This window comes from Lontra canadensis, unplaced genomic scaffold, assembly GCF_010015895.1.
Source record: "Lontra canadensis isolate GAN:19392208 unplaced genomic scaffold, GSC_riverotter_1.0 scaffold16, whole genome shotgun sequence".
Taxonomy (NCBI): domain Eukaryota; kingdom Metazoa; phylum Chordata; class Mammalia; order Carnivora; family Mustelidae; genus Lontra; species Lontra canadensis.
Genome location: NW_022631010.1, coordinates 3,857,961 through 3,881,689, shown reverse-complemented (window position 1 = coordinate 3,881,689; position 23,729 = coordinate 3,857,961). Strand labels below are relative to the sequence as shown.

Genomic DNA, 23,729 nt, shown 5'->3' with positions numbered 1-23,729 from the left:
TCAGTCGAATAGGTTGTTTTAGGTCTAGTTTCCATGGAGGCTGAATCTGAAAGAGGGATTTGGGTGCACATGATTTCTTAAGGAAAAAGGAGAGTGAGGGAACAAAACAAGACAGGAGAAGGAGCTAAGGAAGGATGTGATCCCAGCTGGAAAGCATCTTCAGTCTAACCTCACAGGGAACCTGCAGTGTGAATTGTACCAGAGCTGGCCCTGCCTTGAGGCAAGGAGGCCCTCCTCATGTATTTCTGTATCAGTCAGTTTTGGTGACACACTGCCCCTGAGGGGAAGGTGCTAGAAGCATCAGGGCAAAGCAGCACCCATGCCATCTGTCCAGGGGCAGTTCCGCTGAAAAGGGGGCAGCTGGGACCCTCACAGCAACACCCAATGCAGCACCGGGAATGGGTACCCCGGGCCACGAAGGAGTCTGGTCAAAGCATCAGCAGCATCCATCACTGCTGATAATAATATCAGTAATAAAACAATAGCATATATTGCAAAAAATCATTGTGTCAGTTACACAAAGTGGCAAACACTCTCTCCTAGACCAAAACTCTGCTCAGCCTCCCCTGAACTCTTTCTCAATTGGGTCTCAACTTTTAGGCTTCCTCATTTGAGAAGCTATTAAGGCCATGACAGTAGAAGAGGATACTGTTTTTAAAAAGAAGAAAAAAATGAATGAGGAAAAAAAAACTTGAGTGAATAAAAGTACAAAAATAAAACTCCCAGATATTAGATTAAATGAGACAGATCAAAACAGTAGGGAAAAATAGAAGAAAATGAGAGACTTAGTCAGGGAATCCCACATTGGAAAAAAAAAGAATTCCAGAAATTGGGATCAGGAAACACAAAGGGCAGGAAATCATCATAAGTCAAGAAAAAAATGTCTTAGAATTGAAGGGTCTGTGTTCCCAGATTGATGGGGAGAGCTCAGCAGAACTGATTAAATAATCCTACAAAAATATTAGGCCCATCATCATGAAATTTCAATACCCTATAGTGAAGAGAACATCATAAAAGCTTTCAGAGAGCAAGTACAGTTTATATACAAAAGACAAGCTTCAGAAGGGCCTCCGATTACTCCATGATGATCCTAGTTGTAGGAAGGCCATGGAGTGCTGCCTTCAAAATTTTGAGAGGAAATCATTTCCAATATGAAATGCACTACCATGCTATTAGGTAAGTGTGAGATTGGTCCCTCAAGGTCAGACAGTTTCCAGAAGCCATTAGGAGGTGCTCTGCCAAAAGTAAAGGACTAGATTAGGAAAGGCCTTGGATCCGGAGAGCAGGCGTTCATCTCAGGAGGAAATCAAAGAGAATCTTCTAGGGTCATGTAAATGGAGACCCAGGAGGACCCCAGGTCAGCAGGCATGGAGGCACCCACCTCAATGCGGAGCAGGTGCAGGGTTCCAGGGGCCAGGTCTCCAGGCAGATAAAATTGATAAGATACCTAATGAGTCTGGACATACTCAGAGGAGATTACAGTTAGCTAAATTCTCCTTTTTCAGAGCAGGAATTCAATGGGTAATACCTAAAACTGAAAAAAAAAAAATAACCATAGCAAGTAAGCATCTTATTTATAGATATGGAAGTGACATCCAAAGAAACAACCAGAAGATATGAACGTGGTTGTCTTTGGAGAGCAAGAAATGAAGAAAGAGAGATGTGTGGCACGTATACTTTCTTATTCAAAAGCTGACTCTGAAATAAGTCTCTTATTCAAAGCTGACTCTGAAAAGCATCTGGGTGTGTGGATTTGATGAAAATTTCAACTAAGTACAAAAATTAGGGGCGCCTGGGCTCAGTGGGTTAAAGCCTCTGCCTTAGGCTCAGGTCGTGATCTCAGGGTCCTGGGATAGAGCCCAGCATTGGGCTCTCTGCTCAGAGGGGGGGCCTGCATCCCCCTCTATCTCTGCCTGCCTCTCTGCCTACTTGTGATCTCTCTGTCAAATAAACAAATAAAAATCTTTAAAAAAATAAAATAAGGGGTGCCTGGGTGGTTCAGTTGGTTAAGTGTTTGTCATCATCTGTCAGGCTCTGTGCTCAGCAGGGATTCTGCTTACCCCTCTCCTTCTGCCCCTCCCCTGACTCACTCTCTCTCTTTCCCTCTCTCTCGCACTCAAATAAATAAATAAAATCCTTTTTTTAAAAAATTAAAATAATATACATGGAGAGAAACAATGGACTAAGAATTGGGCCTGGAAATAAACACAATTTTCTGCTTAACTTTTCAGCTTCTATAACAATCCCAGAACATAGGACTCCCTTGTCACATTGTCTATGCCAGCTTTTTATTGGAGAGATAAATACATACATAATAATACATAAATACAGTATGTGTTTCTAGTCATATGAGTGACAGTCCAGGAGTCAAGGAGCTATTTGCAAGCCTGTGTGCAGCCCAGCAGGTAATCTTAGCATCTCCTCATGTTAATTATGTGAATGGCATTGTGTGAATCACTTCACCTGTCTGAACCTCAGTTTCCCTATGCATGGAATACAAGTGAGAGCCATAACTACCTCTCAGGTTGGTCTAAAGGAATCGATAAGGGAACAGGTGCACCCAGTATGTAGTAAGTCCATTTCCTCTCCTGTACGTACTTCCTTACCCAAGCTTCTTCTACCTGAGTTTGATTAGCTGTACTAAGAGACAAATACAGAAAACAGCCAAAGGCATTTTAATAAAGCTCAAGAATCTGCTGAGGTCAGACTCGGGGCAGGGTTTTCTTCATTTTCGTGCCCTCTGGCTTCGAGAATCTTTTCGCTTCTGTGACACATCTGGCTGGAACCTGGGCTTTAGTTTGCCCGGTTTCCCGCTCACACAGAGGTTCCCACTGTCAAGAATAGGACAACGGCCATTTCAATAGAGATTGTCACAATAGATTGGACTCACAGCTTAGAGCCAGGAGTCCAAAATGATATTTAGGAAAAACTAACTTCTCCAACTGAGACTGACAGAAAATGAATTCAGTATCTTGCGAGCTGATAAGCAAAGACAGAGTCAAGCATTTAGCCTGCCTCTCCTCTCTGAACCTCTAAATCCTAAGGTACCCAAATAAGAGATGCAGGGGAAGTGGCTCTTCTGTTAAGAGTTCAGCTCACATATGTTTATAAAAAAATTAAAAATTTATTTAAAAAAAAAGAGTTCAGCTCATAAATGAATACTCTTTCCTACACATTTGGATGGCCTACCCCCTGCCTTCCTTCAAGTCTCTGTTCAGATGTTCTCTTTTCAGGGAGACATTCCAGTAATATCCCTTTTTGAATTGCAAATCCGCCTCCCTTGGCATTTGCTAACTCTTTCCTACTTAACTCTGTTCATCGCCTTCCCCACAGAACCAAGAGAACAGAGATTTTGCTTGGTTGGTTGGTTGGTTGCCAGACGTAGTATTCCAGTTTGGGAGATTTTGCCTGGTGTGGTTGGTTGGTTGGTTGGTTGGTGGTTGGTTCATTTGTTAGTAGGTGGATAAGTTGGTTGGTTGGCAGTTAGTTGGTTGGTTGGTGGGTTGCCTGGTTAGTTGGATGGTTCACTGCTCTGTCTGTGGCACCTATCCCAGTATTTATTGGACAAATAAATTATTTAATCAAAGAAAGGCATATTCACTACCCCCTAAATTCAGCTGCAATCATGGGAAGGAGAAGGGGAACAGGTAAAAGGAGAGACCCTGGAAGATTAAACATTTACCCAAAGCAGAATAAATTCATCTAAGGGCTGCTTTAAACTGGAAAAGATGGATATAATTATCTTCTGAGTTTATGTACCCCCCCCACCCACCCAGTGCCATGTCAACCTCCAACTGTCCCATCAGTGGGAGGGAAGTTCCTGGAAAATTCAGATGAGATCTAGAAAATAGAGAAGCTACATTTGTTGCACAGCAGAATTTCAGTCTTCACCCCTCAACCTAATATAGGATTTCAAATTAGGAAATTGGGGACACCTGGGTGGCTCAGTCAGTTAAGCATCAGACACTTGATTTCAACTCAGGTCATGATCTCAGGGTTGTGAGACTGAGCCCTGTGTCCAGCTCCGTGCTGGGCATGGAGTCTGTTTAAGATTCTCTCTCTCTTTCTTATTCTCTGCCCCTCCCCCACCCTGACTTTCTCCCTCTCTAAAAGAGAAAAGGAAAAAAGAAATGAGTAAATTAGAACAGAATTAATAAATGGTGGAGCAAGGTCTAACTCAGGATTTGGAGGTGTTTCCCTCTTCCCCATGTGAGTGGTGTTTCATGCACGTGTCTACCATGAGCAAACACAAGCCATCCATTCAGACCCTGACCCTGTGGAAAGATTGGAGTGATGCCGAGGGTGGCAGGAGTAGAAGCTTCTGTCAGACTGGAAAGAGGACTTGGTGCTACCACTCTGGGCTGGGCGAGTTTGACAAGGACTCTTCGCTACTTAAAACTTTTCCAAGGCTATGGTACAGGGACTGGCACAGACAGGCAATGGTGGTTGAGAGATCCTGTCTTCCCTAAAGCAGCTATGAATGGTGTGAAAGCCACGTGATTTCAGGGACTAGTGTGAGAAAAGGTCACTATTGCCTCCCTTCTTTCCTGCTTTCTCTGTCCTCCCCCACTCTCCTCACACACCAGACCTCCTCCCCTGACCCCTGCAGCTGACCAAAGAGAGGAGGTCTTGGGGGACTGGGGGATGACAGAAAAATCTGGAAGTTACCCTTGGCGCCTAAGGCTGGGTGCCAGCTCTCCTCTTATCAGGGCTTAGAAAATAAAGAGGCTACATTTGTTGCATCAAATTTCAGCCTGTTCCATGTTGAGCCCTCAACCTGATTTATTATTCTAAACCAAAGAATGAGACATTGAAACAGAGGAGCCAAATCGCTCACTGAGGATGTCACAGAGCTAGCAAATGGCAGGGCAGGGTCTCTCCCAGGATTTGGGGGCTCTTCCCTCTTTCCCAGATGAGTGGTGTTTCACATTGCCACCCCGCCAGCCCTTCCTCCCAGGCGTCAGAGTGCCCTGGCTGAGATCCACTCTCTACCCTATCCCTCCCCTGAAGAGCTCTGGGTTACCTGAAATGACCTGGGACAAGAGCACCAGGAAAGCCAAAGTTGGCAAAAACAGCTTCATCACTTCAGGCTCAGAGACTAGTCTCTGGTCGGATGAAATGACAAGCCAAGGAGGAAAGGTCTGGACTCTCAGCTCCTTCTAATCAACTGGAACACACACCATTTACACCCGCCTCAGTTTCCCAGATTGTGCTCAGCCCTGGAACACCCTGCGTCCCTCAGAGCTCTCAGTCATCACCCCGACCCCACACCCACAGTGGGACCAACACCCCTGAGCTGACACGCCCCCCTATATCCACTTTCACCTTCTAGAGACCAGCAAGGAGAAATCCCACAACAGCCAGAAAGATTGTTTTAATATATGTCAGCCCTTTTTATAACTCAACTTAAAACCCTCCAAGACTTCATTCATACACAGTCTTTATTTACTATGGCCCCAGAGTCCTGCATTATCCGGTCTAGAATTCCACCATTACCACGGCTGGAATGTACGTGACGTAAGCTCCTTTTTTCAGACGTAGTTTTCCAATTTGGGAGCAAAAGAGCAGAGAAGGAAAGACATTCATTCAGACCTTGGGAAGAATATGTCTATCAAATTTTTTTCCTCTCTAAGAGGCCCCACCATCCCCTGCTCTGTGTCAGGGAGGATTTGGGCATTGAGGGGGAGAGAAGTGAAAATATTCAGCTCCCGGTGCTGGCTTACTGGCGTGGGACACGGGGAGGGACACTGGTTCCCTCTCTGGGCTTCGGTCTCACCAATGAGCAGATTGGAAGAGCTGGGCTGTAGGGATCAAGCCGGGCCTCACACGCCGTTGTTCTCTGGATGCTGAAAATCAGGGCGAATGGAATGCTGCTGAACATCATGTTTTTGCCAACAGAAGTCCTGTCTTTTCACTTTTGCCTGGAATGCAATGTCTGGAACAAACAGTACGGGTCATCTACGGTACCCTGAACGGGGTAGAGTGGTCGTATTTTGAGGAGTCCTGGGAGACTGGCACTCCCGTGTTTGTGTAAAGACCAGGTTGCCTGCCCATGACACTTGTGGTTTCTTCATCACCTTAAGGTGCCCCATGGGCTACCAGGTCCCCCCCGCCCCAGTGCACCTCTGGTTGCCGGCAGACGCTGCCTCTGACAACACCGGCACCCCCCCGACAAGGTGGTGTTGGAGACCCAGGCAAATGTTTTAAGGGAGGCACCCCAGCCTTGGTATCTTTCTGGGAAAGCTATAAACAGCCCTTCATTACTGCTACCAACAGCCGCCCATGATCTCTTCTCGCAGTCGGCTTCCTGGAATCCTGGAGCTGTCCAGACCACAGTGGCATTCAGCCTTAGAGGCTTCTAGAAAGTGCAGTCCAAAGCGTACCTGGGTCCCACTTGGAGCATTTCCCAACATTAACCCTTAGCACCTCTTATTTCCATATTTATTCAAGACTTGAAAGATGCAGCAGAAATGTCCTCTTTTTCAACAACTTCCTTGTCTGGAGTTGGAGATGGGGGCAGATGGGCTAGAACATGTGATCCTTCTTTTTTCTTTTTTCTTTTTTCTTTTTTACGTGTTCAGAGGTCAATTCAGCGTCCCAAAGAAAACAAGTGAATACACTAAAAGCTTGCATGCCTCCGACGCACATGCACTCTCCCCCGACTCACCAACCCCCCATCCCCCGCTCCTGGTGCTGCTTGGGTGCTCGCTCAGGGAGGATTTGGGACACCTCTTTGGTCAAGTGACACCTGAGACTCCGGCACTCACCATGACCACTGAAAAGCCCAGAGAAGGAGTCAAGACTGAGAACAACGGTTCTACTAACTTGACGGTGGCGAGGCAGGATGGTTCACAGTGCAGTTTAAGATTAAGAGGCTACACCACTCAGTAAACTCGTGAAAGCCCATTGTCAATTACAGGGTTTGTCTATACAGCAGATCAGGTTCCAATCTGATGGGCAGCCAGTCAATGAAGCAGACCCATCTGCACAGCTGGAAATGGAGGATGAAGATACAACTGACGTATTCCAGCAGTGGACAGGTGTCTACTAAGAAGGGAACCTGTTATTTTACTCTAAGACTCAACTCTGTTCTTCCAGACCAGAAAGACATTCTCCATGAGAAAACTGCAATTTGGTTCCACCACATCCTGACTACTACAGTATCATTTTCTCGATTTTTTTATTGTCCCCTTCCCCATTCCTTTATTGTACATGAGGTGACTATGTACATGCAAAAGCATATTGCATTTTTTTAAACTAAATGGCCAAGGGTGTGTTTTAATCGACATCAAATGGAGAAGGGATTGGGAAAATACCCCATCCTATGGAGTATTTTCTGTCTGTATTTTGCATCTGTGAAAATACCCCCTCTCTCTATTCGTGGCATGTTCATTCAGCTCTTATCTTTTTATTCTGGTAAGTTATTTTTCTCTCACTGTTTAACAACAACAACAAAAAAAGAGCAACATAAAAATCCTTGCATACCTTGTTCAATTGGAGAATTTTAATGGTTTTCATTTATCATTATAAAACCAAGGACAATGTTATAACTTTTTTGTACATAGCTGTTACATGTAAGGCAATGTCTTTAAGCATGGATGAATTACTCTAAAAGAAATGAATCCTAGATCATTTTCCCTTCAAGTCAAGCATCCTGTTGTTTAAATAAACTTCTTGCTAAAAAGAGAGAGAGAGAGAGAGAGAGAAAGTTTGCATGTCTAAATGACCTGTAGCACATTTTTTTTTTCTTTAGAAAAGAAGGAACAAGGGCACAGACGTTTCCATTTGGGCAGAAACAACAATGTTCCTTGTTCATTGTCATAAACACCTAAAGATACATTAGTGTCTTAGTAATAATAAACTTGACATGATGATGTATCCGTCTCCCAGAACTGCCACTGCAAAGGACCACAACCTGGGTGACTTAATAGAACAAAATTTGTTTTCTAAGATGTTTAATTTATATATTTGAAAGAGAGAGAGCATGAGCAGGGAAGGGGCAGAAGGAGGAGAAGCAGACTCTCCACTGAGCTGGGAGCCCATTTTGGGGCTCAATCCCAGGACCCCGGGATCATGACATGAGCCAAAGGCAGACACTTAACTGACTGAGCCATCCTCTTTTTTTTCCGAAAGGTGCCCCTCCCTTTCCCCCCTCCCCTTTTAAAGAGTATTTATCTATTTATTTAAGAGAAAGAGAGAGCAGAATTTTCTTCTCCCACACTTCTGGAGACTAGAAGTTCAAAACCAGTGTTGGCAGGATCACTTCCTCCTTGGGGGCTCCAAGGGAAAAATCTGTTCTGTGCTTCTCTCCTACCTTCTGGTGGTTGCCTAGTGTCCCCTGGCCTGCAGCTGTGTCACCCCAGTCTCTGCTTCCATTGTCACATGGCTTCTCCCTGAGGGTCTTTGTCCAAATTTTCCTCCTTTCCCCGCCCAGTCCGATCCAGTACCACTTCACTTTAACGCAATTACATCTGCAAAGACCCTATTTCCTGATAAGTCACATTCACAGGTGCTTAGGGTTGGGATTTGAACATCTCTCTTTTGGGGGCTGGGGCGAGGGGGGAAGGGCACGTGCAATTCAATCCACAACAAACAGCTTTTTAAAATTCCTATTCTGAGTAATATTGAACATCTTTTCACATGTTCACGAGTCTTTTAATTCTTTTTTGGGAATTGTCTATTCGTATTTTTGTCCATTGTCTTTCAGACTTCTACACCAGCTCCCTTGGGGACCCCACTACCATCCTGAACAGATCTTCACTTTCCCAGCTCCTTCTGCAATTGAATAGAGTTTAATTCTAGGACACCTGAGTGTCTCAGTGGGTTAAGCCTCTGCCTTTGGCTCAGGTCATGATCTCAGGGTCCTGGGATCGAGCCCCACATCGGGGTCTCTGCTAGGCAGGGAGCCTGCTTCCCTCTCTCTCTCTCTCTCTCTGCCTGCCTCTCTGCCTATTTATAATCTCTGTCCATCAAATAAATAAATAAACTCTGAATAAAGTTTAATTCTTATAATAAATTCCTTGGCCCCTAATACTGATAACGGTTCTGCTCCTTCCCAGATCAACCTCAAGGAACACACTGTTTAAAGAGATGTGCCTCCTTAACGGAAATGAACACGATAGGGCAGGTTTCTAGCCTCTAGGCACTGTGTCCCTTTCTCCCCACTGACTCCTCTTCATCATCAAGGTTTCAGAAGGAGTTGTTTGGAGGGTTCTGGGTGGCACAGTTGGTTGGGCCACCGACTCTTGATTTCCGCTCAGGTGGCGACCTCTGGTCATGATCTGGGGGTTCTGGGATCATGTCCCATGTCATCCAGTCCCACACTGGACTCTGCACTCAGCCGGGAGTCTGCTTGGGACTGTCTCTCTCTCCCTCAGCCCCTCCCCACCACACTCGCTAGCTCACTCTCTAAAATAAATAATCTTTAAAAAAAAAAAAAAGTTGTTTATACTTCCTGACCTCATTATTTCTATTTTTCAGTCTTCAACCTCCTCATTCTGTTGCCCCTACGGAAATAGTTTTAGAGTCATTTTGTCTTGTAAACCCTACATATGCTTTTGTACCCTTGACGCCAGTGAGGATAGCGTCTAGTCAGGAAATGGAAGGCAACAGGATGTTTAACTCAAGGAATTGGTCACACGTTTTTGGAAGACTGAAAGAACAAGAGAACTCTGAAAACAGAAGAGTGACTACAGAAAGAAAGGGAGACAAAGGGACTTTCCGGACCTGGGAGTTCAGAGGAGGGACCCCAACAGCTGATTCCTGGATCTCTGGGGAAGGGCTCCGCCCCGGGTCCAGAAGACCTGCCCCCAGGGGTAAAGGGGACACGTCGCGTTTGGCCCTCGGATGGCAGAGGGCACCGCCAGGCTGGTGCTGGGAGCTTCATCTCTCACCACCGTTCTCCCGGTTTCCCTCCGGTCACACCATGTTTCTCACTCTCAACCCCAACGTAAGTCTCAGGGTCGACTTCCTCTGCCTGGGACGCCAGGTGGGCTCACCTGCAGGTGCCGTCACCCTCCGGGCGAGGTCTCCCCAGCCCCTCTGCGTTCCGCATGCCTGGCGCCCCCTGGCGGTCCTTCGGTGCAGGCGGTTTAGAGCTGGTGGAAGGACCTTGGACACGGTTGCCGGCCCCCCTTCCCGCCCCCTCCCAGTCGACCCCACCCCCGCTGACCAAATGACCGCAGAAGGCGTGCCAACTCGGAGTGTGTGGCTGCAGACCCTGGGCTCCCGGAGCGCGGGGGCCGAAGCCGTGGGCGGCTGAGGGCACGTGCGGGTGACATCGGTCCCGCTGAACAAAGGGACCTCCAAGCCAGAGAGGCCGGAGCCCTGCCCCATTCGTTTTGCCATCCCCTCGGACTTGCAGCCTCACCTTGGGCCACTTCCAGCCATGAAGCTCCTGTTGCTGACTCTGGCCGCTCTGCTGCTTTTGTCCCAGCTCACGCCAGGTAACCTGGACCGCCTTGGGGAGGGGCAGGGTGTGCAGACTGAGACGTGGTCGCGGAATCCCCAGGCCCGGGAGGATGGGCTGCCCAGCTTCGGTAGCACCCCTTTTGGAAGCACGGAGAGGAGGCACCCTCGCCCACAGCAGGTGCCAGAGCTTAGGTGTCAACCACAACACCTAGAGCTTCTGGCCCAGCCGTGCCATCCATCTGTGCTCTCTCAGGAAGCAGGTGCAGGTGGTCTTGCACCTGAGAAAGAATGGAAGGGGTGCGAGGGAGAAGCAGGAAGAAGAGGGCAACCGTGGACCTTTTACCAAGTCCCCAGAATGTTCTCGGCTTTGTAAAGATCACAACCACCTCAACCAGAGAGAAAAACTCACATACACTGGTTGCTGCCTCTGTGCCAGACCCTGTGTCAGAGCCTAGGGCCACAGAGATAAATGACAATGGCCCTGGGGGAGACAACGAAGGGCATTTATGACCCAGGGTGGCATGAGCTCTGACAGAGGGGTCTAGGGATCTGAGGTGCACATGGGAGGGACCAGCCCAGTCTGAGGGCCAGGAGAGTCCTCCTGACAGGATACCCTGAGTCCTGAAAAATAAGCTGAGATTAGAAGGGGATGGAGAAGAGAAGGAAGCAGGAAGGGTGGCCCAGACAGAAATCAGCTTATTCAAAGAAAGATCCAGCTGTGGAAGAGAGCATGGGGCCTTCAGAAAACTGGCACACCATTGGGGTTAGGGGCATGGTGAGGGGGAAACTGAGGAAACATTCAAGGTCCAGGTCTTGAGGGGCCTTGTCTACCAGATGAGGGGGCCATGGGAAGACTAACCGGGTTCAGGCCATGTTCAGACTTGCCCATCCCCCACCCTTACCCCTGGCCTCACTATCCACCCCTCCCGTTCAGCTGGCTAAAGCTTCCCCCAAATGTAACAAAATAGTTTTTAATATCTTTGATGAATTTTTATTCATTGCAACCTTTATTGCTGCAGAAAGTCAAATTGTCCCATCTTTGACTTGTGGTAGCCTTACTACATATATCCCTGCTGGTTTGTGATAGTTTCCTTGTGAGAAAGCCCAGCTTAGAGACACCACAAGAAACACATTTGCAGTCTGATGGAGTTAGACGTATTAACTTGGCACAGCAAAGGAAAATACACAATAAAGGAACTGTGGGACAAAAGATGGAACAAATAAGGTTTCTATAGGATTAAGGAGAGGGACGGAGCTTGGGTAACATGTAAATGAAGTTATGTGTTTTGTTTTGTTTCAAGTTTTTATTTAAACTGTAGTTAACTTACAGTGTAATATTGGCTACAGGAGTAGAATTTAGAGGTTCATCACTTACATACAACACCCATTGCTCACCACTTAAGCCACTTAAGCCCTCCTTAATGCTCATCACCCAGTTAGCCCATTCCCCTGCAAAAGCCCATCCAGCATCCCTGTTTGTCCTCCATAGCCAAAAGTCTCTTATGGTTTGCTCCCCTCTCTCTTCTTTTTTTCTTTCCCCTATGTTCATCTGTTTTGTTTCCTAAATTCCACATATGAGTGAAATCATAAGGCATTTGTCTTTCTCTGTGAAGTAGTGTTTAATAGACTTCATGTGAAAAGGGATTAACACCAGGCCGAGACTGAGAAACGGATTCAGGGTTTCATTTCCATGGAAAGTACAAAATGAAGAGAGATGTGGAATTTTGTATCCCAAAACCCCTTCTCTGACAGTCTGCCCTTGGCTCTGATATCAAGGATACTTTTCTGGTTTTGTTGTTGTTGTTGTTGTTTTTAAATATTTTATTTATTCATTTGACAGAGATCACAAGTAGGCAGAGAGGTAGACAGAGAGAGAGAGAGGAGGAAGCAGGCTCCCTGCTGAGCAGAGGGCCCGATGCGGGGCTCGATGCGGGGCTCGATGCGGGGCTCAATCCCAGGACCCTGAGCCGAAGGCAGAGGCTTTAACCCACTGCGCCACCCAGGTGCCCCTACTTTTCTGTTTTGAGAGTGGATCCTCAGGAAAGAATGTAATGTTCCAGTCCTGCCCATATGATTTCAAATACAAAATTTCTGAAAGATGTGACTTGAGACTTTGTCCTTTTGTTAAGTGACAAAAGCAGTTTCACTGGTTTGTAGCTGGCTATCTGGGGTGACGAGACATTCTAGGCTCATCTTATACAATTCCTGCCCCAGGTCTTGAAATCTTCATTTCTTCAAGAAGCTCTCGGGTTTTTGTTGTTGTTGTTGTTGTTGTTGTTGTTGTTGTTTTTCTAAGTAGGGAAGTGGTATTTCAGAACCGTGATCTAGATGCTAGAGATATTCAATCTAATTAGTCTTTCATTCTACTAAATTAGTCTTTCATTCCATGTCTTTTCAGTAGACAGAACTGGGTGGGAAAATCAACACATTGAATACATATAAAATATCTCATTAATTCATATTAATACTTTCTATTCAAAGTGATCTTGATTAGACATGATAGGGCACACTTAATGAGTAATATTCCTTTTTTAAAAAGATTTTATTTATTTATTTATTTGACACAGAGAGAGAGATCACAAGTAGGCAGAGAGCAGGCAGAGAGAGGGGGGGAAGCAGGCTCCCCCTCTGAGCAGAGAGCCCGATGCAGGGCTCGATCCCAGGACCCTGCCTGAACTGAAGGCAGAGGCTTAATCCATTGAGTCCAGGTGCCGCAGTGAGTAGTATTCCTCTCAGGAGAAAAAGCATCACTAACAAAAGTGTGCACCCAGGACCAGAGTCCTGTTGGGAATATCCAGGAAAAGCCACCAGAAACAAACTCATGAGTCTTAGAAGTCAGACTATATGGTTCACTCAACAAATGCTTTGGTTGCTTACGTGGATGCCTTCACACACACACACGCACATATCAGAATGCTTTCTAGGGGGGCATCTGGGTGGCTCAGTGGGTTAAAGCCTCTGCCTTCGGCTCAGGTCATGATCCCAGGGTCCTAAGATCGAGCTCTGCATGAGGCTCTCTGCTCTTCAGGGAGCCTGCTTCCCTTCCTCTCTCTCTGCCTACTTGTGATCTCTGTCTATCAAATAAATAAATAAATCTTTAAACAAAAAGAAAGAAAGAAAGAAAGAAAGCTTTCTGGGAAATATGAATGTAGCAGACATTACCAACAATTCCACATGTGTCTCCCTCACATGGCAAGATGATGTCTAATCCCAGCTGATGATGGACAATGGCTTTCTGGAACTCCTAGAATTGTCAAAAGACTATGGTAGTATTTTTAGTGACATTGTCAGTGGCTCTGATGACTTCATGAAGGAGCACATGGAAAACTCAGGTGCTGCCCTGAACTTCTCCAGTGCCCTCCAGACTGTTTCCCTAGAAATTGCCATCGTATAAAACCTATCCCCAGGACTAGTAAGCCCATCTAGATTGATTCCAAGTTCTTCAGCTTCTTTGCGCAATTCTTTTTCATCACCATGTAGAACAGGTGTTTTGCAGAATATACGCATCCCCAACCACTGAGTTCAAGAGCGGGAGTTTGATTCCTGACATGAAAAGGCAATAAATTGTTCCAACTTAATCCAACTGTACAGCAAGGAAAGAAAAAGGAGCTGGGCAAGATATCGTGGCCTTCTACTATTTGCTGGGGGGAGAAAAACAGTAAATATTGGACCCATGAACAAATTATGAGTCACTTGGGCTCTTCAGGGCCTTCTGTCAGTTTAGCAAGTTTTAATTTCAACATACGGCAAGTTCTTTCATTTTTTCTGAAGGTTGAGAATGATAAGGACGGCATGATTTTTGGCAAAACTGCCCTTCCTTAATTAATATCCCAGGAAAAAGAGCACCTCGGTCACTAGAAAGGCGGGTAGGCTTTCCCACATAGGAAGACAAACTACAATTGTTTTTAGTCACAGAAAACACTGTTGCTTTCTGGCAAGGAAAAGCCTCTGGTCCTCCACAGAAAAGGCAGACAGAAGTGAGTACATATTCGAATCCTTGAGATTTAGGCAGCCGTGCAGAGTCCCTGAGACAATGGTTCCTTTTCCTGTCCTTCTTTTGCTGTTTTTCCGAGGGTTATTAAGCTGGAGAGAGGGACATATACTGGAGCTGCCCTCACTGATCTGTTCAAACTTCTCCACCAGTGTCATCTTAGAACAGATGATAAGTTTCCGGTGCAGCAACTGGCTCAGTCAGTGGAGCATGTGACTCCTGATGGGGTTGAGTTCAAGCCCCATGTTAGGTGTAGACATTAGTTATAAACAAAATCTTTTTTAAAAAGAAGAACAAGAGTCTATGGGTTTTCTTTATTGTGATGGGTCAAATTTTCCACCAAGCTCCATTTCATACAATCCGGAAAGAAACACCCGTTAGCCATCTTAGTGTCGGCATCACATGTCAGATTTCTCTCGGTATATTTTTTCAGAGCTTAGTTCTTGTGGTGGTAGTCTGCTTAGGGTTCAAAAGAAGTTTTAAAAGATAATTAAAAAAAAAAAAAAACCCTAGGGGTGCCTGGGTGGCTCTGTCAGTTAAGCTTCTGCCTTCGGCTCAGGTCATAATCCCGGGGTCCTGGGATCAAGCCCCATGTTGGGCTCCCTGCTTCTCCCTCTCCTCCCCACTCATGTTCTTTGTCACTATTTCTGTCTCTCTTTCTCTCTCAAATAACAAAATAAGTAAAACCTTGAAAAAAAATTCCTGGCTCATATATATGTATGTATACTTATATGTACATATGAGCTTGTGTTAAAGATTTTATATAACTCATAATGAGAGAACAAGGCAGATTTTATAACTGGATCAAAGCTTAAATAGGAACTGGTTTTCCGGGGCGCCTGGGTGGCTCAGTGGGTTAAGCTTCTGCCTTTGGCTCAGGTCATGATCCCAGGGTCCTGGGATCGAGCCCCAGATCGGGCTCTCTGCTCAGTGGTGAGCCTGCTTCCTCCTCTCTCTCTGCCTGCCTCTCCGCCTACTTGTGATCTCTGTCTGTCAAATAAATAGATAAAATCTTTAAAAAAAAAAAGAAAGAAAGAAAGAAACTGGTCCCGCCCCGCCATGGTGCAGGGGAAGAGAGGAAATCCACTGAACCTCTATGCAAAAGAATATACTTGAAAATAGAGAGAAATAATTTTTTTAAGATTTTATTTATTTATTTGACAGAGAGAGATCAGTAGGCAGAGAGGCAGGCAGAGAGAGATGGAGAAGCAGGCTCCTTGCTTGCAGAGCAGAGAGCCCGATGCGGGGCTCGATCCCAGGACCCTGAGATCATGACCTGAGCCGAAGGCAGAGGCTTAACCCACTGAGCCACCCAGGCGCCCCTAGAGAAATAATTATTTTTGCCCTACTATTGTTTATCAACAGCTCATAGAGTCGTAAAATAATTCCCACATAATCAAAATCAGATAGCCCTAAAGACCTGGACCAAGAATGATTGACACTATTGACCATTATTGACCTTTTAGCACTTTGGGCTAGATAGTCCTTTGTTATGGCTGTCCATTTACGATATCTAGCAGAATCCTTGGCCTCTACTGACTAATTGCCAAAAGCACCTCTCACCAGTTGCAGCAACTATAAATGTTTCCACACATTTCATTCCAAATATCCCCTCAGGAGCAAAATCACCCCAGCTGAGAACCCCTGCTCCAGACGATGCATTTTTTCAATGAAGCACAGATTTCCCCCTAGACTCTCTCCCCTGTATTGATCAAAAGATCGTCTCAAAGAAAGCTTACTCCGGATCACAAAATACACCTGGTCAAAACCTACAGCAGGAAGAAGGAAATAATAAAATTTACAAATTAATGAAACTTAAAATTAACTTACAAAGGAAGGAAATAGAGAAGAGTCAGGGCTTTAACTGTCCAAAAAAAGTGGTTTAACAGATACAACTGGAGGTCCCAGGCTTCGTTCAGCTGCCAGAGCCCCTGAAGACCCGAGTCGGAGCAGGCGTGGGGCTTTTCAGAACAGAGAAGGGTGTACAGGTCCTCATTTGGTTCAAGCAGAGGATTTCATCTTTAACTGCTGCAAAACCTGTGGCTGGAATAGAAAAACTGTCCCAGATTCGTGTGCCTCTAGGTTGAGGTCATGGGTGCCATCTCACCCCCAAAACTGTCAGAACACTTCTTCCGGGAGCTGTGTTGGCAAGTCTTGCAATCTGTTGATTGAGCAAGATCCTGGGACAGGAAAGGCCTCCCCAAAAATATGGATGGGCTATTGCCAGGGGCTCCAGGGAAGGGGAAAATGGGGATTACTGTTGAATGAGTAAAAGAATTTCAGTCTTAACGAGATGAAGAGTTATGCGGGTGGCTGGCGATGATGGCTACCCACAATGTATTGAGCACCCTCGAACTGTGTGCTTAAAAATGGCTACTGGCTACGATGGCAAATTTTATATTATGTGTACTTAACTGTAATTGATGAGAAAAAACTTAAGTGCAGCCACCTCTTAATGATAGACCTTGGCAAAAATATAAATAAATAAATAAATAAATAAATAAATAAATAAATAAAATTATGAAGAAAGTGATGGAAGTTTAGCCAAAAACAAAGCCAAAAAACAACCAGTATGGATGACCCATGAACACACACTGAGTGAAAGAAGCTAGACGCAAAAGGCCACGCGGTACATAATTCCATTGGCATAGAATGTCCATAGTAGGCACATCAACAGAGTGGAGGGTAAACTGGTGATTGCCCAGTGCTGGAGAGAGGCGTGCAGGGTTTCTCTTTGGGATGATTAGAAAGTTCTGGAATTGGATGGTTGTGATGGTTGCATAACACTGTTAATATACTTAATGCCCCTGAGCCATGCACTTTCAAATGCTTAATGGGTACCTGGCTGGCTCAGTTGGAGGAGCATGCTATCTTGATCTCGGGGTCATGGGTTTGAGCCTCACATTGGGTGTGGAGATTACATAAATAAACAAACAAATAAACAAACTTTAAAAAAACAAAAGCAATGCTTGCACTAGTAAGTTTTATGTTCTTTGTATTTTACCACAATGTTTAAAAAGGGAAGGAGAGAAAAAGGAGGCCAACGGTCAAAGACCTGCTTTAATACCTCTTCTCAGGGCTGACACTGTCTCCATTCTTCTTTCTTTTTTGTGTCAGGCGGCACCCAAAAATGCTGGAATCTTCATGGCAGATGCCGCCAGAAATGCTCCAAAAGAGAAAGGGTCTATGTTTACTGTACCAATAATAAACTGTGCTGTGTGAAGCCCAAGTTCCAGCCAAGAGAAAAGCTATGGCCATTTTAAGTTCTTTGAAGCCTGAAGCCATGAAAACGCAGATGGAGCTGCCCTGAGTCTGACTGCAGTGGATTCCTAAATTCTGTCAATAAACACATGTAGCTGATCTCTGTGTTCGTCTCTTTGTCTACCCCAGCAGTACTCAGGAAATCCCCTTTCAGGTGAAGTCAAAATATTTTCATAACAATAATAATACGAGAGTATTTGTCTTTTTCAGTCTTGCTGGCTCACAAGTGTGCAGTGGAATCTTCTAGAATCTATATGACATATGATGATATCATTGTTCCATGAGTTGATAAAAAGTGTGTTTATGTAACCTGGTGTTCCTAGAATTTTTTAAGGTAGCAGGGTGTTCATTTTCAGAGATTAACTCAGATTGTTCTTGATAATTCTATTGTGCTCTTATTAGCCATCTTTAGTCATTATTAATCTCTGTAACCTCATGATCATCTAATAATAAACCATTACTTTGAAGGGCCTCCTGGGTGACTCAGTCCACTAAACCTCTGCCCTTGGCTCAGGTTGTGATCCTGGGGTCCTGGGATCGAGCCATATGGTCAGCTCCCTGCTCAGTGGGGATCCTGCTTCTCCCTCTCCTTCTGCTCCTCCCTCTGCTTATGCTCTCTATCTCTCTCAAATAAATAAATAAAAATCTTTTAAAAAATCATTACTTTGAAATTCCAAAATGTTCCTTTGTACCTGTATGCAAACCCGAGGAGAATGCATCTCTCTCTTGGTTTGCAGAAGCTATACTTTCCCCGAGTGAAAACAACACTTACTCTACACTCCGCAGTTCCTTTAAATACAATTTCTAGCACACGATTGAAAGATATTAAAAGACCTTGACAAAGGAAGGAAAATAAGATGCATAACATAACCAATTGACTAAAAATAGCCAATAGCAGCAAATCCAAACATGGAACAGGTGTTGGACTTCACAGACAACTTTAAAATAACTATTATAAACATGTTAAACTAATTAGAGGGAAAGGTTAAAAGGATGAATAATTTGAACTAAAACACACAGAAATACTATATCATTTTTTATTGTTACATGACAAATCACTCTAAAACCTAGTGGGTTAAAAATAACAACTATTCATTAATTCTCAGATTTCTGTGTGTGAATTGAGTGGTTCTTCTGGTATTCTCATCTGGGGTCACCCATATGTATGACTGCATCTCTGTCCATGTGACCTTTCTGTTTCAAGGAAGTTAACCTTGTCTTCTTACATGGATAATTAGGTCTAAGAGGGTAAGCCCCAATATGCAGCATTTTCAAACTTCCGTTATCATGCTTTCTTAAATCCCATTGGCCAAAGCAATATTTGCTTTTTAATTTAAATTTTAGTTAGTTAACATACAGTGCAATATTGGTTTCAGGAGTAGAATTCAGTGTTTCATCACTTATATATAATACCCAGTGCTCACCACAAGTGCCCCCTTTAAAGCCCAACGCATTTAGCTAATTACCCCTCACCGCCCACCTCCCCACTATCAACCCTCATTTTGTTCCCTATCATTAAGTGTATTACACTAAGTGAAATATGTCAGTCAGAGAAAGACAAATACTATATGATCCCACTCATATGTGGAATTCAAAAAGAAAATAGAGAACACATGGGAAGGAGGAAGGAAAAAAAGGAGAGAGGGAAAAAAAACCTAGGAGACTCTTAATGATAGAAAGGGGAAAGTGGGGAGGGGAAAGGGGAAGGGGCAGAGGGAGAGGGAGAGATAGAATCCTCAAGCAGAATCCTCGCTGAGCAGGGAGCCCCAGGCAGGGCTTGATCCTGGCACCGGAGATCATGACCTGAATGAAAGGCAGATGCTTAAAGGATGGAGCCACCCAAGCGCCCCCAACATGAGTTTTACTAAGGCATCTTTTCAGCTTCCGCTCCAATTGTAAACTGCTTATTCTCTGTATTTCCCAAGTCTGTTCCCAAATTCTTGTTTTTTTTAAGATTTTATTTATTTATTTGACAGACAGAGATCACAAGTAGGCAGAGAGGCAGGCAGAGAGAGAGGAGGAAGCAGGCCTCCCGCCGAGCAGAGAGCCCAACGCCAGGCTCGAACCCAGGACCCTGGGATCATGACCCGAGCGGAAGGCAGAGGCTTTAACCCTCTGAGCCACCCAGGTGCCCCATGTTCCCAAATTCTTGGAACAGAATCTTCCTGATGTAGTTCATCATTTTGTACCAAGCCACCTGGTAGGTCGCTGGCCAGCTTATAAGATTAGCTTGGCTTGGGGAGATCCCCACCTCTTGTCCAATCAACTGTGTCTGGGGCATGGGGATGGCAGGGGGAGTGGTCTCCTGGTCTGCATATGACTGTCACTTCATAAGACTATCACTGCATATGACTGTCAAGGCTCTGAGCAGGGCGGCAAGAGCATATATGGACGGTTCATGCTGTGTTCCAGGTATTCACATTTCCGTGTATCCTTGCTATAAACTCCTATAGGGAGGAATACGTCTTTGTGAAACACCGAGCCCCTAGCTTAGGGAGAAATAGGCATCAGTGAAACGCGGGTCTTCCTGGTGGAATTCTGAGGAAGGTTACCTGTGGCCCCTCTCTCTATCCCCTCATGAGTTCCCACTAATCTATTGGTGAGAGTTCGATGTTCCCAGGGTCCTATTAGACCCAATGCTCCTTTTTATAATAAATATTTTGCAGGGGCACCTGCGTCGCTCCATCGGTTAAGCATCTGCCTTTGGCTCAGGTCATGATCCTGGGGTCCTGGCAAGGAGCTGCTCAGTAAGGAACCTGCTTCTCCCTCTCCCTCTGCTGCTGTCCCCCCACTCCCTGCTTATGCTCTCTCACTCTTGCTCTCTTTCAAGTTAATTAACTAATTAATTAATTTTAAATGGGTAAATAAATAAACATTTTGCAGTGCCCCCTTTCTGTCCCAAAATAAAATTCATAAATATTGTAACCTATCTACTCATATAATTGCAAGGAAAAAAATCAAAATAAGCTCTAACCATAATATAAGGGAGAAAAGAGACTGTTTCATAATAATATGTATTTTGATATGTAAATACATTTAAAGACATAATGAAATATGTCAGATCTTGCGCCTATACATAGCATGAGTGCAAAAGCTACAAATGCAGGCTCAAATGCATGGGTCCATATGCACAATTCAAGTACTACTCCAAGTGTTTGCTCTCCGTATCCTGACTTTCCAAAACGGTAAACAGCTTGGGTAAAGTTCTAACCAAAACAAAGTATAATCATTCCTTGATTTATGCAGTAGTTTCATTCCAGGAAAATTCGATATGCAAAAACAACAACAACAACAACAACAACAACAACAACAACAAAAACTTGCAAAACAGCCTTAGATTCTGGGCTCAGAGAATTATAAATGGGTTTCTCACCTACATAAATGTCTAGAAGGACATCTGAATTTTGTTTGGGAAATGGGTCAATACTTCATTCCCCAGGTCAGTCACACACATAGCATGCCATCTTGCATCCCAGGTCCCTCACCCACTAAATTCCAATAAGGACTCCATGAATTTTGACTACCAAAAGAAAAAACAAAAACAAAAACAAAAACAAAAACAAAAAAAAACACTAGCAAATTTCAAAAATAACCCCTAGAGGGCAGTGTCTTCCTGTTGAGAATCTTCCATCTGCCATGAACAGAGTCCTTTCTGTCTGGTGGGTCTGTTTGTAAAATAAATGTAGCTGCATCATAAGCTTGAATAACTTACCCAAATTTAACTAAATGTGCTCCAAAGAAAAGATAAAGGGAAAAATGAGATTGTGGGTGGGTTTTTTTTTTCCAAAATTTTCTTACCCTTATTTTATTTATTATTTTTGGGGGGGAGAGGTTTATTTATTTGAGAGAGAGACCATGTGGGCATATAGGGGAAGGGGCAGAGGGAGATAATCTTCAAGAGGACTCCCTGTTGAGCTCAGAGCTTGACAGGGGCTCATTTCAAGACCCTGAGATCATGACCTGAGCCAAAGCCAAGAGTCCAACACAAGCAACTCAGCCCCCAGGCACCACCCTCCTCCCCTTACTTTTTAAATCAATCTAGTTTTGCCTTTCTGAACGTAGTATAAATAGAATCATTCAGTATGTACATCTTTGTATATGGCTTATTTTGCTTAACATAATGCTTTTGAGATTAACTCACGTCGTGTGTATCAGAGTATATTGTTACTGTTGTTTATTGTTTATTATTGTTAGTCTTGTACTGTATAGATGTAATTCAATTTATCCAGTCACTTCCTGGACATTTGGGTTGTTTCCAGTTACAGGATATTAGAAATAAAGCTGCTATAGGGGTGCCTGGGTGTCTCAGTTGTTAAGCGTCCACCTTCAGCTCAGGTCATGATCCCAGAGTCCTGGGATCGAGCCCCAATTGGGCTCCCTGCTCAGCAGGAAGCCTGCTTCTCCCTCTCCCACTCCCCCTGCTTGTGTTCCCTCTCTCATTATCTCTCTCTGTCATAAATAAATAAAATCTTTAAAAAAGAGAGAAGAGGGGTGCCTGGGTGGCTCAGTTGTTAGGCCTCTGCCTTCAGCTCAGGTCATGATCTCAGGGTCCTGGGATGGAGTCCCGCATCAGGCTCTCTGATCAGCAGGGAGCCTGCTTTCTCCTCTCTCTCTCTCTGCCTGCATCTCTGCCTTTTTGTGATCTCTCTGTCAAATAAATAAATAAAATTAAAAAAAAATAAAATAAAAATAATAAAGATTTAAAAAGAAAAGAAAAAAGCTATAAACTTAATAAAGAAGTCTTTGTATACACATATTTCTATTTATTTATAAGTAACTCTTATAAAAGTTACATTCAACTGTTTTTCCAAAGGGGCTGTCCATGTTACATTCCCATCAGCAAGGTATTAGCATTCCAGTTGCTCCATATCTTCACCAACACTCACTTTGGTCCATTTTTTTTCTTTCATTTTAATCATTCTGGTGGGTTTGTGATAGCATCCCATGATGGTTTTAATTTGCATTTCCCTGATGCCTCATGATTTTGAACATCTTTCCATGGGCTTAGTGTCATTTGTATACCTACTTTTGTAAAATGTCTAAAATATTTGCCTCCTATATTATTAGACTGTCTTTTTCTTGCTGGTTTGTAGGAGCTCTTCACATATTTTGGAAATGAGTCCTTTGTCAAATATATGGATTGCAAATATGAGTAATAGTAGTCCAAAGAAACCAGAAGAATGCTTCCTGGAGCCAGTGGCTGTGTGTATGAGAGATGGGAATTGCCTCAATTCCCATGCAAGAAAAGCACACAGCAATGAAGGCATTACACTGCGTTGTGTGATTCAACTATGGAGAGGTACTTCTTTTTCACAGAAATGACCATTGATGAAAGGTACTGTATAAGGTATATAGTCCGTGGTATCGTGGTGACAGGTGGTGGTTACTATTGTGGTGAGCACAATAGAGGGGTCAAATCACTATGTTGTACACCTGAAACTAATGTAACATTGTGTATTGACTGGACTTCAATGAAAATATAAATAACAAGGGGCACCTGGTTGGTTCAGTGGGGGAAGCAGTGTGCGGCTCCTGATCTTGGAGTTGTGGGTTTGAGTCCCACGTAGGGGTAGAGATTACTTAAAAATATGAAATCTTTTATAAATAATTAAAATACATTTTTTAAAAGTCTATTTTTCTATTTTTCTTTTAAAAAAAGAAAAGAAATATCCCCTACACATAACCAATAACTTCCTTTGGTGTATCGCCAGAGAAACTTGACCTGTTCCATTGGGGAAAGAAAGTTCACTTTGTATGGCAGTCTCCAGAAAGGTGCCTTCCTGAGCCATTGTCAAGGAATCTGGGGCCACACCTGATTGTTGCCTGGCTCTCAGACTTCGAGGTAGCCCTGGAACAATAAGCATATTCCACTCAACACTTTGCCGTGGAAAACCCGGGTGGGGAAGGGAGTAGGGGGGCCACCAAACCTTACCCCAAAGCCCCTACAGTACTTGTCATCTTCATCCTCTTGTTCTTTTCCCTTCTGTAAGCCCAAAAGTCTCCACCTGCCAGTGGAACAAGAACTCCTCTAATCTCTAATAGAAGAGTCTCTACGAAAATTCGGGTA

The 23,729-nt window shown here is 44.3% G+C and overlaps 1 protein-coding gene and 1 pseudogene across 1 annotated transcript; both read left to right on the top strand.

Annotated features, from left to right (window-relative positions):
• The first annotated feature begins 6,758 nt into the window (after nucleotides 1-6,758).
• On the top strand, nucleotides 6,759-7,051 carry LOC116868722 (annotated as a pseudogene).
• A 3,151-nt stretch (nucleotides 7,052-10,202) lies between these two features.
• DEFB123 (defensin beta 123) lies at nucleotides 10,203-17,767 on the top strand. Its single transcript, XM_032859367.1, has 2 exons — nucleotides 10,203-10,445; nucleotides 17,519-17,767. The coding sequence occupies exons 1-2, from the start codon at nucleotides 10,388-10,390 to the stop codon at nucleotides 17,662-17,664; spliced, it is 204 nt and encodes a 67-aa protein (XP_032715258.1). The 5' UTR covers nucleotides 10,203-10,387; the 3' UTR covers nucleotides 17,665-17,767.
• Nucleotides 17,768-23,729: the final 5,962 nt, after the last annotated feature.